This window comes from Schistocerca nitens, chromosome 5 (assembly GCF_023898315.1).
Source record: "Schistocerca nitens isolate TAMUIC-IGC-003100 chromosome 5, iqSchNite1.1, whole genome shotgun sequence".
NCBI classification, from domain to species: domain Eukaryota; kingdom Metazoa; phylum Arthropoda; class Insecta; order Orthoptera; family Acrididae; genus Schistocerca; species Schistocerca nitens.
The window spans coordinates 245,864,920-245,884,379 of record NC_064618.1 but is presented as its reverse complement, the minus strand read 5'-3'; the positions used below and the strand labels follow the sequence as shown (position 1 = coordinate 245,884,379).

Below are 19,460 nucleotides of genomic sequence, written 5' to 3'. Positions count from 1 at the left end.
AGTGCGTGAACGCACAGATGGCGTCGCTACTCCCCCCAGAACCCGCACTGTGACCAATCGGAGGTTACTTTCTGAACCGCCCTCGTAGAAATTCTGACGAATATACAAAATTATATAATGAATCTGAAGATTTAATTTTAGCAGATACTTTCAAAAATTTTAGCGGTGCGTGTATTAAAACTTATAAACTTGATCCAGCTTGGTCTTTAACAGTTCCAGGATTATCTTTGGATTCTATGTTAAAAATGACAGGAATCAAATTAGATTTATTACATGATTATGGTATGATATTATTTCTTGAAAGAGAAATTCGAGGCGAAATTTATCAGGGTATTAAAAGATATGCTAAATCAAATAATACATAAATGAAAAATTTTGAGCTAAAAAACAGTCAGATTATATTGCATATTTAGATGGAAATAATTTACAATGTCTGAATTTTTACCCTTTAAATATTTCAATTGGGAGGAACCAAAAAGTTTTAACTCTGAAAAAATACTTAAAATGTTACATGATTGTAAATAAGGTTATATTTTAGAAGTTGATTTAGAATGTCTAAGAAAATTACATGATTTACACAAACATTTACCTTTAGTACCTGAAGGAGGAAATAAATTATTAACATCTTTAAAAATGAAGAAAAATATGTTTTACATTTTGAAAATCTTAAACAATGACTAAATTTTGTATTAAAATTAAAGAAAATTAATAGAATCTTATCATTTGAATACTCAGATTGATTGAAGAAATATATGGATTTTAATACAGAAGTGAGAAAAAAAGGTAACTAAAGATTTTGAAAAAGATTTCTACAAGTTAATGAATAATTAAGAGGTTAGAAGAACATTGGAAAATATTAAAAAATAGACAAAATACTAAAATCATAACATCATAACAGATCCAAGAAAATATAAGAATTACATTTAAAAACGAAATTATGAACATACTACAGAATTATCAAATAATTATGTAGCACTTCATATGAAGAAAATGAAAATAAAGTTCAACACATCAATTTATATTGGAATGGGCATTCTAGATATTAAATGTATGATTTTACTGGTATGTTATGAAACCAAAATATGCTAAAAAAGTGATTTATGTTATATGGATAATAATTTTTTCTTTTACGATATAAGAACTGGAGATTTTTATAAAGATATGAAATCATGATAAATGAATTTAATACCAGTGATTAAACAAAAGATAATGACCTTCTGCAAGTAAATAAGAAGGTTTTAGGAAAAATGAAATATGAATATTGTGGAAAAGAAGTGTTAGAACATTATAGTTTAAGACAGAAAATCTACACATATAAAGTTGGTGAAAAAGAAGAGAAAAAATCTAATGGGGTTAAGAAATCTGTTGTGAAAAATGAAATACCTTAGATGATTACAACAAACTGAGACAATAAAACAAAATAGAAAAATGAATATGATTGCATCATTTAAACATGAATTATATACAGTCGGATGTAATAAAATAGTTTTAAGCGCTGATGATGATAAATGAGTTGTAATACAAAATGGTATTCATTCAATACCATTTGGTCATTATAAATTACATCGAAATAAAATAAATGATAAGAATGATTTCTTACAATAATTAAACAGTTGGACATAACATTAAATAAAAATAAAAAATAATTAATTTCTTAATATTCTTTCATGGTATTTTAATTTTTGATGTCTTGATACATAAAATTTAGAAACAAATTTTCCATAAAAACATTCAACTTTTTGATAATCTCTTTCTTTATCTTTTTGATATTTTAAAGCTAATATCTCATCTTTTGAATGCTCACAGTTACGTATATATTTTTAATTTCCTTTCCAGATTTTTCGCAAATAAATGCTTTAATATGCTAATTATGAAGATGTTCTTTTTGATTCTTTATTTTACAATTATTACAACATCATTTTGATGGCAAACTATGTCTTGGTATTTAAATTTCTTTTGAATATCGTTTTATAGATTGCCCAAGGGACATATCATTTATTTTCATTAATCAATTATATGGAAAAAATTATTGACATTAGAGATATACATTAAATTTTTTCATAAATGAAGTCGCTTGTGGATATAAAAAATAATAAACATATTTATAATAACAAAGAAGTTTTAATAAGAATTGATGAAAAAATGATCTCTGGTTTTATGTAAATGAATTGGCGATATTTTACAAACATCCAAGAATGAACATGTTAAACGAAAATATTGTAAAACATATGAAAATTTCACTAACAGTAAAGTCCTGCTACTTAAAAACATCTAACCACCCACAAAATTTATTAATGAACATAGTTTATATTCCTTAGTTATTAAATACAAAATGCATTTTGGAGTAAATTTTGAAATTGGGTTAGTGATAAAGTCTTACCACCCATTAGAAAACATGATTATATAAAATGAAAAAGAAATATCTCACTTCGACAATTTAAATAAAATCAGAGATGAAAGTATTAATGGTTTCAGAGAAATAATTTGTGACGCAGTTGGAATAATAAACGACAGAAATGAAGAAATAAATACATTATTACCACATATTGTTCCTCAAGTGAGTGATCAAAATTTAAGACCAACTCTTGTTATTTTAAGATTACATGATTTTAACTATGAATGTTATGTATCTGAACAAAATTTAAATATGCATAAAATCTAATAGATATTGTCAGAAACAGACATCTAAAATGGGATAAAATTAAGGACTCAATTATGCACCAAATTCAGCAAATTTCTATTAACCAATGAAAGAAGATTTAAGAATTGTTTGTCTCGAAATTATTTCCATACTTTGATTGATATTCCCCAGAATAATTGCTTTAAATTATAAATAAACTAACAAACGTTCTTAGAATGTACAACTAAATTTACATGTAGTTTTTTCATAATCAAATATTAAACAACATTACTAAAAAAATTTATATGCATCTAATAAATGCAACTTATTAAAACCATATTATTCCAGCAATTCAAATTCAAAATCTTCAAATGATTTTGACATTAAATCAGTTTTGTGAACCTTTAATTGAATATTAAAATAACTCTATCTTTTTAATGAAATAATAATCATAATGAAAATTATATTCAATACGACAAATGTTTAAAGTATCATTATCTAACTCCATTTATATAGAAAACTTTTATTATTAAAAATATATAAACTTCTCCAATTTGGAGGTAATGAAAAATTATCATTATTTAGTAATGGAGAAGATATAACATAAACTTTTCGTATTTACCCACCTATAGTGTGAATCATCGAAACCTAACCATTAAACATAGACTTTATTGCCTTTCTTATTTAAAACTTTAGAAACAAGGTAAACATCCGGAAAATAATTTTTAATAGTTCTTGTTCATAATAGGGTCCTTTTACTTATTCACCATTTAAGTCTTACAATTTATATGTGATTGGATTGGAATGAATAACATCTTCAACTTCAAAAATTCTTACTTTATCACCAATTTTATATTTAGGTTCAACACTTAACAAATTTTTTATGTAGGCTATTTTTCAATAAGATTTTTTCAGTTTGTTTATTTACATCTTTCAGTTGCATTTTTATTATTGAATCTTATGTATTATTTTAATCATCAATTAATTTAGAAACTTAGTCAACCCAATTACTCTTTCCATAGAAGATCAAATTTCTTCCACATATTTTCTTTCAATGTTCTGTTAAAGTTCTTCAACAAAAGTTGCTTTGAATTCACAAATGGTTGAATAACGATTAATGTTAAATTTCTTGATTTATTCTTGAATTCTTTATTATAAAGTACTTTGCCATTATCTGTTTGCAAATTTTTCGTATTTTCAACTCAATTTTTTTTTCGATAGAGTCAATTATATTTTTACCTGTTTTATCATTAAGTAGAGGAGCCCACGCAAATCATTAAAAAAACTATCTATACTATATAATAAATATTTATAACCTTAATATATTTTTCTAATTCATTTCAGATTACCTGAATCTATTCCAGCTAAATCAGATTGCCATAAATCATCATTTCTGAAAGATATTACATTTTATTCATTTAAAATTTTTTCTTATTGCTTTATGTAATTCAATAATAATTTGTTCACGGATAGTTATAACTTCATCTACAAAACTTTTTTAACGAATTTACTCATTTTGCTTTTACAAATCGAACATATTCCTTCAATTCTTTTTCTACATTTTTATTTGTTACTCTATGAGGATGATGTTTTTTAGTAAACTTCTTGCACTTCAAACAGTATGTGCGGTTATCATTAAATGTTAAATCTCTGTTTATGTCTTCATCAACAACAAAAACCTTTCTAAGAATAAAATCATATTCATTGAAATTGTGCCTTTTTTGTTCGCCTCCAGTCATAAAAGTAAATTCAATAATTGGTTTAAAATATATTTCATCTTTAAGATAATGTAAATCGCGCAAATCTGACATTAAATCTGTTTTTTAATAATAGTTTTGAAACATAATTAACACATTTATATATTGTTGTATAGGTTATAAAAGTCTTGTTTCCAAATATCTTTTACTAACTGTATCCAAATCATCAAGTCAAACGTTGCTATTAACTATTCTTTTACTCTTAAAATCAAAACAATATTCAGATACAAAAAAAATGTTATTTAATTCTTTTGGGTATCATTTGATTACATTAACTATATTTGAATCTAATGATGATTGAATATTTTTGAATTCTCAAATTAATTCATTATTAGTTTTTTTGATCTAATGATTCAAAATCTTTTATTTTTTCTAAATTGTTAATGAGTTTATTTCCAAATGAATTTAAAATATCGCTGCACTTATAATTAATACATATTAGTTTCAAACAAATCAACACAAATGCCCACAAATTACTTCATCAAAATTTTTTATATTTTGAATACTGCAGTAGATTATTTTTTTCAAAATAGTTAACAAGTTGTTTTGGAATATTTCCTCCAAATGCATTAAAAACAAATTTTATTTCTTTTTTTTTATAACAAAATATCCAGTGAGTTTCAAGATGATAAGATGTTATGTAAATTTACAATTCCACTTTTAAATTGTTTGTCTCATTAGGTAATTCATCAATCATAAAAATACCATGAAAATGATTAATTTTTAATTGTTTAACTAATTCTTATACGTACAAATTAGACACAGGACAATTAATTTTTTTGATTACTTCTTTGAAATTTTTTTCTCTTTTCCAATTCCAAGTTTTTTCTTCTTCTAATTCTTTTTTCCTCTTTTTTCTTAATTATAATTGCATTTGCATTGCCCTCAATGGAACAAAATAGGCTATTTTCATTCATTCATCCATTCATTCATTAATTGGCGATAGTTGGATTCATCCAAATTTTTCACAACTTTACATGACTTTTGATTTAATTCACACAGATAGAACTGATTTTTCTGCATCTGATGGAAAATCAAATATTAAACTAGTTGATAACTATGTTTGAAAATTTTGACGTTATTACAATTAAAAAGGAAAATTGTATTTTATCTAGAATCGAATATCCATTTATTTCTTCTTCAACTCTTACTTGATTGTATCATCCTTTTGAATGAATTAAATATGGAAGGACGTATTCTTAACAATGGAAAAATTAAAACTAAAAAAATTCAATTCTTTATCCATTAAAATTATTTTGTGGATTTTTTAAAGGTTATGAAGAAACTATGTTTGAAGGTGATTTAACTGTTATTTGATTCATTGTTGGACAACAGAAAATGATAATTCTACACTTCCAAAAGGTTCGCCCCTGGTACCTGAGTGGTGAGCATGACAGAATGTCAATCCTAAGTGCCCAGGTTTGATTCCCGGCTGGGTCGGAGATTTTCTCTGCTCAGGGACTGGGTGTTGTTTTGTCCTAATCATCATCATTTCATCCCCATCGACACGCAAGTTGCCGACATGGCGTCAAATCGAAACACTTGCACCCGGTGAACAGTCTACCAGTTGGGAGGCCCTAGTCACACAACCACTCACTCACTTCCAAAAAAGGGTAAAATTGTTGTAAAAATTCGTGTTCCTGTTGTTACATATGAACCAGAATATTCACTTGAATTAGAACAAGAAAGAGTTAAAAATGAAAAAATTCCAATTTCGTTCTTCAAACTTCAAACACTTCAATTTGTTGGTTTACAAGGGAAAAGAAATTCTGAACTAGATATTACTAATTATTATAATTGTACAGAATTTGATGTGCCTTAATTTATTTTTGTTGTTTTCCTAATCGAAAAAATAATCAATTACTTGATTCTTCTTTATTCAATCATGTTAAATTACTAAATAACTATGTTAGAAATGGAAGAAATGAATTTATTCCTCAAGGATTATAGAATCTTGAACCACCAAATAACTTTCTAAAAGCTTATGATTCTTATAGAGATATTAAAAGAATAACTCAAATAATGATGTAAATGTAAGTTCATTCAGTTTTATAATATATATGACCAGTTTCTCACGGCGTATTTGTTGCTCGAACACGGAGAAACTGAAGAATCACATCATATACCTTTACGGGGTGATGCATCGCAGCATGAAGAAACTCGACAAGCTGCGCCACCTAAGATGCCGTGTGCTGAGTGCTCTTGCATGCCTGAAGAGATGTCGTACTGAGCAGATTCTGCCGAACTTCACTAAGGTCACACATCACATCAATTCTGCAGCAGCCAAGAGAATTAAGAGATGGGCCAGCCTTGCCTTGGTATGTGAGAGGGTGCACTTTACTTGCCACAGCCTTGAATACAACTCCCAGGAACTATTTAAACTTCATCTTAAACTGGCCAATCAGTTTAATTCATGATCCTGGGACTGGGTGGACGGTGTTACCTGGACGACAGCCGATTCTGCACATAAAAAGGCCACTGGACGTCAGATTTCAAAATTCTCATGTCTCTTGGATAAACCATCGCTGGAGGCACCGTGCAAGATGATCATGAATCTCACTGACACGGAGCTGTCTCATGAGGTGGTTTCGGTTCTGGAGAAGGGACTCAACTTTGCTCCCACCCCTAGGTGCACGCCCGTCGCGGACATCGTCAGTGTAGTGGAACAGGTTGCAGCGTGATTACCACCTGAAGCAGCAGAAGAAGTATGTCGGGAGGCTCTGACCAGAAATAAACCTATGAAGACTAACATTACCAGTAGAGAGAGAGCAGCCATGCGGGACCTAAGAGAGTGTTCTGAGATTGTTATCTTACCTGCTGACAAAGGCAACGCCACTGTTGTTCTTTCCCGTAAGGACTACATTGAGAAGATGCAGCACCTGCTAGATGACAACTCCTATAGGAAGATCAACGCTGACCCCACGAAGAAGGTGGAGAACAAGACCAGGGCTCTACTCAAGGACGTGGATCTACCACAGGTGGACGCCAAGAAATTGTCACTTCGAGGACCTGTACCACCAAGACTTTATGGACTCCCCGAGGTGCACAAAGAGGGGGTACCTATGCACCTGATGGTCAGCAACATTAGGGCACCTAATTACTTGCTGGCAAAATATCTGGCTGAATTACTTAGCCCCTAGGTAGGTAAATGCCCTCACCATATCCGTAATTCCGCTGATTTCGTGAAACGTCTCGACAACTTCAGACTGAAAGACACTGATATCCTAGTGAGCTTTGACTACGAGAGTCAGTCGAGCTTATTTGGGAAGAAATTTGATGAGAAGACCACCAAACTCTTTAGGCATGTCTTGACCTCAACGTATTTTTTGTTTAATGGGGAATGTTATGAGAAAACAGATGGAGTCGCAATGGGCAGCCCACTCTTGCCAGCGGTCATGAATTTGTACATGGAGCACTTCGAGGAGGAAGCCTTGGCGTCATCCAATTGGAAACCTACTCGTTTCTTCCGTTATGTCGATGACACATTCGTCATCTGGCCCCATGGTAGGGACAAGCTTCTGGATTTTCTAACACACCTGAACTCCATACATCCAAACTCAAATTCACTATGGAGACCGAAGCAGAAGGAAGATTACCATTCCTGGACGTCATGGTGAAGAGAAGAACTGATGGTACCCTGAGCCATGGTGTGTACAGGAAGAAAATGCACACGGACCTGTACCTGCATGCAGACAGCTGCCACCACCCTTCTCAGAGGAATGGAGTACTAAAAACACTAGTACACAAGGCGTGCAGCATCTCAGATGCAGAGCATCTGGTCCAGGAATTGGAACACCTCAAAACCGTGTTCTGAAAAAAAGGGTACTCGGAATGGCAGATAAGACGCGCTCTCCATTCCACCACCACAACACAACCTGTTGAGACGGATGAAGTAATGGAAGAAGAGGTAGCCACTGCCTTTATTCCATACAATGGCGCACTATCGGGGAAAATCAGCCGTATATTAAAAAACACAGAGTTAAACCCGTCTTCTGCCCGCCCAATAAAACATGGGCATTACTGGGAAGTGTGAAAGATGACCTCAGTTTGAGGAAGGCTGGCATATACCAAATTTCCTGTGAGTGTGGGAAGACTTATATCGGACAAACAGTACGCACCATCAAAGATCATTGCTGAGAACATCAAAGGCACACTCGACTGAAACATCCAAATAAGTCGGTGGTAGCAGAGCACTGTTTGTCCGAGAAACACGAGATGGATTATGAGAGTACCAACATCCTGGCTCAGACATCTACGTAAATATTGGGGCAGCGTTATAAGGGAGGCTATCGAAATTCGCATCAGGGAAGATCTTATCAACTGAGATTGCGGCTACAATCACAGCAAGGCTTGGGACCCAGCATTGAATGTAATTAAGAAGACTCTCAGCAAGAAGTACGAACTGGCGACCAGGGCGGACGTAGCAAGCATATCAATGTTACGACAGATTCCGATGCCCACGTCTTCGCGACCGCCGGCGCGTGGGCGCGGACGGCGAAGAGAGCGGCCTGCGGGGGGAGGGGATTTAAATCGGCCAGCTGCCCTCAGTAGCTCAGTTTGTCAGTGCACCTGACGATGGCGACATGTCTGATCGCTGAAATATTTTACCCGTTGGACACTATGAACCGGCAGTATACCCGTGGACTGTTCGAGCAACAAATACGCCGGGAGAAACTGAAGAATCACATCACTGTGTTTGCATGTTCGCAGCAGACTTAACCAAATCCATTAAAATACCAAAATCATAAAATTTGTAAAATGCTTGTTTTTCAGTAACTCATTTGCCAGAGAACTATTGTTTTCCTGCTTTACTGGCATGGAAACTCTGAAAGATTTTAGATTTTTATTTGTTTATTTTGTTATTGGTTACACTGACTCCAATAGCAATACAGTTTATAGGACACGTACAGAGACAGTTTATTAACTAATTTCAAAGGACATCATAATACATCTGTTTAGGTGCTCCATTTCAGTTAACTGGAAAATAACAGTTCATGCACTTGTCAGTAAAAATGAAAACCAGTAACTGTGAAAAGCACAATGATGTCATGAAATGACAAGTAATGCAAAAAGGAACTATGTTCCTAAGTTACAAAACATTCAGCGCACAATGATGTAAAATGAATATAGGGACATGTGTGGACGAATACAAATAGTGCATAGTGGATTGCCAGTACTTACCTTCACAACAATGCCAACAGGTTTTGACAACACAAGATCCCTCTTCAGTGAAGAAAAAAGGAAGCTGTTGAGCAAGTTGGTGAATCACAATCTGTTCGTCCCTGGTAGCTGAGTGGTCAGCGCAACAGAATGTCAATCCTAAGGGCCCGGGTTCGTTTCCCGGCTGGATTGGAGATTTTCTCCACTCAGGGACTGGGTGCTATGTTGTCCTACTCATCATCATTTCATCCCAATCAATGCGCAAGTCGCTGAAGTGGCATCAAATCGAAAGACCCGACGGGACGCCCTCGTCACACGAGGACTCACAATCCAAGTTAAAGGAGATCAGTAACACACAAGGGCATAAGGGGGCACAGATGAAGGAAAATATGTTGGAAGCAGTGGGAGATCAAATACATTAGTTAGCAATGGACTGACCTCAGTTCATATATGAAAGAAAGGACGCCAAAGGGAGAGAGGAGTGAGTATTTGAGAGAGAAACAAAAAGTGAAAATAAAACAGAAACCAGAAGAATTATCCAAATAAAATGTAACACGTAAGTACAGTAAAATAGTGGTGTGTAAGGAATAAAAAAAAAGGAAAACAAATCCTGTGTGAATGGGATAGAGGATGGAGGGTGACATATATTGAACCCAGGTGCATGACAGTGTGGAATGTTTTACTGGAGAGTGCAACGTCATATCTCTGAAATCCAGGATGTTTCACATGACTTGTGTATCATAGAAATTAATCAGGTTCCTTGATTCTTGCTGTAAAGAATGCTGGGCAAGTGACTGCTGTATGTCCCCTGTGCACACACATTGTCAGTGTCCGTTTGTGTAGCATGGCACTTTGATAACAAATAATTCCTATTAATGAAGTTGTGTAGTGAATACATGTTCTTTGGTAAATAAGAAACGAATTGTTTTCTTTTAATGTAGTACTGTGTTAGGATGGGGCAGGAGAGCTGTTGCATGCACATGTATTTTTTTTTTTTTCTTTTTCTTTGCGGGGGGGGGGGGGGGGGTGCAGCATGGGGCAGATTTTACAATGGAATCAGTTCCAGTAGAACCATGGGAAATAAAATACGGTGGTATGGGACTGACTGCCATATGGTCATACCTCACCTGAGTATTGCCACAAACATACAGTAAAGTTTATATTATATTGCAGTTTTACATTGTGTGAATCTTATTAATCTGCTGGATTTGAAGATAATAAGGGTATATTTCATTGGCATGTATTGATTAGAATAGTAAAAACCAAACAGTAAATGTCTGTATCACTGATTAATAAACTGTGAAAAGTTATGGGAAACTTTGGATACAAGAACACCACACAGTATAATGCTGAAGCACAGTATAAATTTTAATTATGTATGAGAGAAATTTTAAGTAAAGTAATTTTTTTCTAAGTGCAAGCTAAACCTAAAAATCTACAGTACTGATTTCTCGTAACTATCTCAACTCCTAAGATTTGTATAAACTGCATTACTTCTAATTTAACTCACCTGCTCTGGACGGCTTGGCAAAGGCTTTTGACTGCAATACTACAATGTTATCAGACACACAACTACTTGTGTTAACAAAAACAAAGTACTTCCTACTTAATTGTTACGGCCACATACCGGGAAGAATTCGAAGTTCAAGCACTCCACCCTGAAGTGAAAGTGACATGAAACTGTTTGTATCTGGCTGCCCTATGAACAGCACGAGCCCTCTGTCAGCCAGTGGTCGAATTTCTAGTTCAATACATATTTCATTTTCATGCAGATTTTTGATAGGCAGAGATATAAAAGACCGTCTTCCAGAGAAGTGAACATCAGATGGGGTTTCATCTATTACAAATGGAAAAAAAATATCTTAGTAGATTCTGGCAACAGTTTATTAAGATGTACAAAGATGTATATTGATTTTTGACAGGACATTCCAATTTTTGTCAATGCACACTACCTACTGAACCTCTCATTAATCTTAACATTTATGTGGAAAATCAAAATTCATCACAATCAACATGACAAGAGGAAAATAGTAAAACATTTATTTTGTGTACTACACTCTGATGAATGATGATGACTGTTTGTTTTACAAAAATTTATTATAGCTTACATCATTGAGCATACAAATAGAACAAACATTCATGTTATGTATTCATTAAAATGATGTATAAATACTTCAACAATGTGTGCCTGAAATAAAATTTAGTTAATAATGTTAAAACAATGTTTAATATTGATCTACCTTCAATAAATATGCATTGGCTTCCATGCATTCCAGCAACATAGATCAAAGAAATAAAGTTCAAATTTTTTAAAATTTCACTGAAGTGAGTCAGTAAGCACAGCAGACAAAAATCAGCCAGCTCTTGAGATGTCACACTAACAATATGTAACACAACCACCAGGCTTGGTACTGGTCTCAATGTGAGGTGGCAGAGATTCCACAAGTTTCGTCAGGTATGGTATATCCAGATGAAACTACTCACCGATGATCAGCTCCTGTAAAGTTACCAAATTGTAGGGATGTTGACTGCTATGTTCCATCCAATTTTTCACATAGTCCCAGATATTTTCTCTATGATTAAAACTGAATGATTTAACATGTCAGTTGAGGTGGAATAGAGTGCCTGATTGTTCATCAAACCAGGAACATATCTGGCAGCCCTGTAAAAATGGCTGTTGTTTCTTGAGAGATGGTAGTGTCCCCACCATGCTCACTGTGAAGGTATATAAGGAAGGTAACACTTGGTCAAGAATATTGGCACCAAAATCCTGGTTCACATTTATGGTAACCTGAATGAATGAGGCCAGTTGAAAGAGAGCAAGCTGGACTCTTCCATCTGCTCCTAGTGCATCTCTAATACAAATTATTTTTTTGGATTTTACTTATTATTCAATTTCTGTGTATTTTGTAAGCAGTATACACATGGTAGGTGCTCAACTACTTCAAAACCTTAACTAAATATTTCCCTGCTTATATTCATTATTCAAGGCAGTGCTTTCAATGTATTGATTCCAATGATCCACCAAGTTTTAAAGGACAACTTTGTTACTCAAAACATATGACTAACTGAAATTTTTACTACAGTTCAAGTTGACAATTTTCATGTGAGCTGGTTTGTATTTTGAACTTAGTGAGATTATTCATGAGAAAGACTGGAATCCAACTTTTCAGCAACATACTTCAGTTTCTGCAAAACCATTTATCTTGCAAGATAATTAACATTTCCCACTGCAGATTATATCTCTGTGCTTTTATGTGCTGACCTTCATTATTATACATTTGTTGATCTAATTTTTGTGCACATAACGACATGATTCATCCATTAATTACAATTTTTGCATAATTTACCATAATTTTTAATATGAATTTGTACTTGTAAATAGGGTATCCCCAAAGTGGATGCATAAAATTGTTTCACAACCTTTTTTAATTTCCTAGACTATCACATATTAGAAAGAAAACTGGCGTTCTACGGATTGGAGCGTGGAATGTCAGGTCTCTTAATCGGGCAGGTAGGTTAGAAAATTTGAAAAGGGAAATGGATAGGTTAAAGTTAGATATAGTGGGAATTAGTGAAGTTCGGTGGCAGGAGGAACAAGACTTCTGGTCAGGTGACTACAGGGTTATAAACACAAAGTCAAATAGGGGTAATGCAGGAGTAGGTTTAATAATGAATAGGAAAATAGGAACGCGGGTAAGCTACTACAAACAGCTTAGTGAACGCATTATTGTGGCCAAGATAGATACGAAGCTCACAACTACTACAGTAGTACAAGTTTATATGCCAACTAGCTCTGCAGATGACGAAGAAATTGAAGAAATGTATGATGAAATAAAAGAAATTATTCAGATAGTGAAGGGAGACGAAAATTTAATAGTCATGGGTGACTGGAATTCGAGTGTAGGAAAAGGGAGAGAAGGAAACGTAGTAGGTGAATATGGATTGGGGCTAAGAAATGAAAGAGGAAGCCGCCTGGTAGAATTTTGCACAGAGCACAACTTAATCATAGCTAACACTTGGTTTAAGAACCATGATAGAAGGTTGTATACATGGAAGAACCCTGGAGATACTAAAAGGTATCAGATAGATTATATAATGGTAAGACAGAGATTTAGGAACCAGGTTTTAAATTGTAAGACATTTCCAGGGGCAGATGTGGACTCTGACCACAATCTATTGGTTATGACCTGTAGATTAAAATTGAAGAAACTGCAAAAAGGTGGGAATTTAAGGAGATGGGACCTGGATAAACTGAAAGAACCAGAGGTTGTACAGAGTTTCAGGGAGAGCATAAGGGAACAACTGACAGGAATGGGGGAAAGAAATACAGTAGAAGGAGAATGGGTAGCTTTGAGGGATGAAGTAGTGAAGGCAGCAGAGGATCAAGTAGGTAAAAAGACGAGGACTAGTAGAAATCCTTGGGTAACAGAAGAAATATTGAATTTAATTGATGAAAGGAGAAAATACAAAAATGCAGTAAATGAAGCAGGCAAAAAGGAATACAAACGTCTCAAAAATGAGACCGACAGGAAGTGCAAAATGGCTAAGCAGGGATGGCTAGAGGACAAATGTAAGGATGTAGAGGCTTATCTCACTAGGGGTAAGATAGATACTGCCTACAGGAAAATTAAAGAGACCTTTGGAGATAAGAGAACCACTTGTATGAACATCAAGAGCTCAGATGGAAACCCAGTTCTAAGCAAAGAAGAGAAAGCAGAAAGGTGGAAGGAGTATATAGAGGGTTTATACAAGGGCAATGTACTTGAGGACAATATTATGGAAATGGAAGAGGATGTAGATGAAGATGAAATGGGAGATACGATACTGCGTGAAGAGTTTGACAGAGCACTGAAAGACCTGAGTCGAAACAAGGCCCCCGGAGTAGACAACATTCCATTGGAACTACTGACGGCCTTAGGAGAGCCAGTCCTGACAAAACTCTACCATCTGGTGAGCAAGATGTATGAAACAGGTGAAATACCCTCAGACTTCAAGAAGAATATAATAATTCCAATCCCAAAGAAAGCAGGTGTTGACAGATGTGAGAATTACCGAACAATCAGTTTAATAAGCCACAGCTGCAAAATACTAACACGAATTCTTTACAGACGAATGGAAAAACTAGTAGAAGCTGACCTCGGGGAAGATCAGTTTGGATTCCGTAGAAATACTGGAACACGTGAGGCAATACTGACCTTACGACTTATCTTAGAAGAAAGATTAAGGAAAGGCAAACCTACATTTCTAGCATTTGTAGATTTAGCGAAAGCTTTTGACAATGTTGACTGGAATACTCTCTTTCAAATTCTAAAGGTGGCAGGGGTAAAATACAGGGAGCGAAAGGCTATTTACAATTTGTACAGAAACCAGATGGCAGTTATAAGAGTCGAGGGACATGAAAGGGAAGCAGTGGTTGGGAAGGGAGTAAGACAGGGTTGTAGCCTCTCCCCGATGTTATTCAATCTGTATATTGAGCAAGCAATAAAGGAAACAAAAGAAAAATTCGGAGTAGGTATTAAAATCCACGGAGAAAAAATAAAAAGTTTGAGGTTTGCCGATGACATTGTAATTCTGTCAGAGACAGCAGAGGACTTGGAAGAGCAGTTGAACGGAATGGATGGTGTCTTGAAGGGAGGATATAAGATGAACATCAACAAAAGCAAAACGAGGATAATGGAATGTAGTCGAATTAAGTCGGGTGATGTTGAGGGTATTAGATTAGGAAATGAGACACTTAAAGTAGTAAAGGAGTTTTGCTATTTGGGGAGCAAAATAACTGATGATGGTCGAAGTAGAGAGGATATAAAATGTAGACTGGCAATGGCAAGGAAAGCGTTTCTGAAGAAGAGAAATTTGTTAACATCGAGTATAGATTTAAGTGTCAGGAAGTCATTTCTGAAAGTATTTGTATGGAGTGTAGCCATGTATGGAAGTGAAACATGGACGGTAAATAGTTTGGGCAAGAAGAGAATAGAAGCTTTCGAAATGTGGTGCTACAGAAGAATGCTGAAGATTAGATGGGTAGATCACATAACTAATGAGGAGGTACTGAATAGCATTGGGGAGAAGAGGAGTTTGTGGCACAACTTGACCAGAAGAAGGGATCTGTTGGTAGGACATGTTCTGAGGCATCAAGGGATCACCAATTTAGTATTGGAGGGCAGCGTGGAGGGTAAAAATCGTAGGGGGAGACCAAGAGATGAATACACTAAGCAGATTCAGAAGGATGTAGGTTGCAGTAGCTACTGGGAGATGAAGAAGCTTGCACAGGATAGAGTAACATGGAGAGCTGCATCAAACCAGTCTCAGGACTGAAGACCACAACAACAACAACATCACATATTTCAGAAACAAAATTACTGCTAATACTCATAATCCATTTTTAGTGGCAAAGTCTAACCCAGCCATTTTTCAAATGATTATGTAGTTTCTGAGATCGTAATAAGTTTACACACAGGCCTCCAAAGCCCGCATCTCGTGGTCGTGCGGTAGCGTTCTCGCTTCCCACGCCCGGGTTCCCGGGTTCGATTCCCCGCGGGGTCAGGGATTTTCTCTGCCTCGTGATGGCTGGGTGTTGTGTGCTGTCCTTAGGTTAGTTAGGTTTAAGTAGTTCTAAGTTCTAGGGGACTTATGACCACAGCAGTTGAGTCCCATAGTGCTCAGAGCCATTTGAACGAGGCCTCCAAACATTTAGATGCCACCCAAAATTTTCTGCCTGGGATCAACTATAGCAATGATAACATCCATGTACAACTAGCCTGTAAAAAATCTATTGTTGGGAAGTACTCACCCAACACATATGTGAGATTTCAAGAAACTGCAACCAGCCAGAATGTTGTTTAAATTTGATTTTGGCATTCTATCTCTAAAGTGTTGATGATTTACTATGCTGACATTCATACAACCATTTAGTATTCACGAAGTTCACATTTATCATTTCTATGAAAAATATTAGATTATGTATATAGGGTCAGTATGCATGTAATATGAATCATCTGATGTACTTTTATCAAGCAGTGGCTGGGTTAAGTCTCTCAAAGCAGTGAAAGTGTTTTTCTTCAGACTGGTATCATGTTAAGTATTTGATGTTCAATCATCTCAGGGACTGTTTCAAATCTCATGTGTATGTACTGCTTCTATAATCTATAAACACTGTGTTCTGGAAATACTGTCTCTACAAAGGACTTACACCAGTGACTGTATTTTCCACTGTGGTACTGTGTCATACAGAGGGTATGGGTGTCTACTTGCATAGAAACATTTGACACGCAACCAGATCCAGTCATCACGGTGGTTTTGGAGATAACAAATGAGGAAACGCCTTGTTACCTGGAAACCTTTGAACTGAACATCATCTACATTATTTCTAGGAAACAATTTACAGCTATTTTACAAGATGTCGATCGTTGAGACTCTAAGGGCTCTGTCACACAGTCATAGTATGAAAAACTCCCCCAAAAACATCACAGAACCACCTCTGACTGAGTCTACACCTTCCATGCACTGCAAGTTAAACCCCTTATTGTGCCATAAGTTTATTTGATATCTTTTATTATTTAAAAAGAACAAAATCAAGACTCATTGGACCACACTACATGCCTCTTGTTAGCTACTACTGTCTAGTTTCTTTGTTGTTTGGCTCATCCAAAACTTACAACTTTATGTGCCACTATGAGCAATGGCTTTTCCCAGAGTACCTTATCCTAAATGCCCAATGCATGCAGTTCCCTTCACAAAGTTCTCTTGGAAGCTGGTTGAGATTGACCAGCAATCTCTTACACCAGCATCTCCTGTCAAGTCTGAAACCTTATTTCTCAGGTATTCTGCTGACTTCTTGCCATCTTCAGGCATTTCTGATGACTGACTGTCTTTACTGGGTGCTGGCACTATATCCCTTCCTTACCACCTGTAGCCTCCAGCCAACTACCTCCAGGCATGGACCTGGAGCAGGGGTGGAGGAGGTGCATCACTGGAGTAAGATCCCATGTCCTCAGTCACACTGCTGCCATTGCCTGACATGGGTCTCTACTGGCATGGTGACAGTATGTCCTCATTCTCTTCAGTTGCCATGATGGGAATGGTTGCTTTGATCATGCTCAAGGCTGGGTCCCAGGCCTTGCTAAATGAAAACTGTAGTCTTTATTTAGTAATCTGTTGTGTTGTCAGATCTCTACAGGCTTTTTTTTAGAATACGGTCCCAGATGGTGTTTGACTGGTGCAATAACTTAGTGCCATCATACTTCACAACATGTCTGTGAGAGATGCAGTGCTCTGCCACAGTAGACTCTGCTGCCTGTTCGTTGCCTTTGCGGCATTTATGTCCAGTGAATTTTGCCGCACGTGGTAGCTGCACAGTCTGAGGCGACTGCCACGGTTTGTGCGGCTCCCCTAGTCAGAGGTTTGAGTCCTTCCTCGGGCACGGGTGTGCATCTTATTCTTAGCATAAGTTAGGTTAAGTTAGATTAAGTAGTATTTAAGCCTAGGGACTGATGATCTCAACAGTTTGATCCCACAGAAGCTTACCACAAATTTCCACAAAAGTTCAGTGCATTTTGCCTGTACCACACAGATACTCTGGCCTAAGTACACTTGCAGTTTCCAGGGTCCTAGGTCATCCTTGACTGATCCCAAAAAGGATTTCATCTTGAGTGTTGAGCGGAACAAACTGTCGACATTATGTTACCGATTCATCCAATTTTTGATTACGGGTTCCTCACATGTGGGATAACTGCCATCACAACAGGTTTCAGCTTGGGCAGGCTGTGGTCTCAGCTTCTTCAGTCTTAAGTCATAGTGTATATGGTGGTTGTCATAACCGTTCATACAGAACATGGCCTGCAGGAAGGGGCATGGTAGCGGAAGGCATGCAAGTTCTAATCTGTGTGCATCAGTTTACAGCAGACACTGTGTCCTAATGTGCCATCTGGTGTTTGCCCGATGAGCACATCCTACAGTGACCAGAATCTGACAAGACCGTGGATGACTCAAGAACCTGCAGACACTGGCTACCGGCCAAGGGCTGTCAACAGCAAGTCAATGGATATGACAGGGGGACAACAGCAAAACGAACATGGGCAATGAAGACAGAATGGTACAATAACAAATCCATTTAGTAATCCATGAGTGAAACCAAAGGGTAGTGAATCCTGAGACCAAAACAACAATGTCTAATGAGAATGATAGATGAGTGCAGTAAAATCACAACTGAAGACAGAGCCTCTATGCTGCTAGCTTTATAGTGTCACCGTGAGCATTAATTGGCCAGCGAGATGGGTACGATTCTGCAGCCAGAACTGCATTGGTGAGATTAACACTCACAGATGTAAGATGTAGTGGTACCATCTACCAGCCCTCATCAAGTTCCGTGCCCTTTGGCAGACTTTCAAAATTGCTGGTCCAAGATACGAGAACCTTCCCCCTGAAATTGGCAGGAAGTGATCACTGCTTTGGAAGGCAAACTTGAACACAGAGTCCCGTCACTTAAACCTACCAGCTGGATGAAGGAATTGGAGGTGTTGTACAAGGTGCTAGGATGTGGTATCATAGTCAACATCAGTTGAGTGTGGTGAGACTGTGGTGAGTCCTTCATCTCTATGAGTTCATGAGAACCATCACTGGTGTTCTGGTGCACAAGTTACACCTGTGTGAGTGTGGGATCATTACAGGCAGGGTTTCCATGTCCAATTGAGCCACCTGTGCATCTGGTAGGCGCACACAGTCTGTTGGTACGATGGCGCTCCAAACACGTCAGAGTGTCAACTATCGTAATGAGTCACCCATGGATGGTAACCACTGTAGCTGGCATCCACACATTTTTGTTCCGTACAAGTTTGCCCACACTGCTGCACCTGGTGGTCTGAAATTCAGAACTGTTCAAAAGCTGTCACCATGAACTGTGGTCCACTCTACAACGCAATGGT

The 19,460-nt window shown here is 36.3% G+C and overlaps 1 protein-coding gene across 1 annotated transcript in view; it reads right to left on the bottom strand.

The window, feature by feature from the left end:
- LOC126260367 (protein eyes shut-like) overlaps positions 1-19,460 on the bottom strand; it is a 276,950-nt gene that overhangs the window by 47,038 nt on the left and 210,452 nt on the right. The window contains exon 17 of the mRNA XM_049957695.1: positions 11,165-11,374. Coding sequence (XP_049813652.1) covers positions 11,165-11,374 — 210 coding nt within the window. The remainder of the gene's footprint in view (positions 1-11,164; positions 11,375-19,460) is intronic.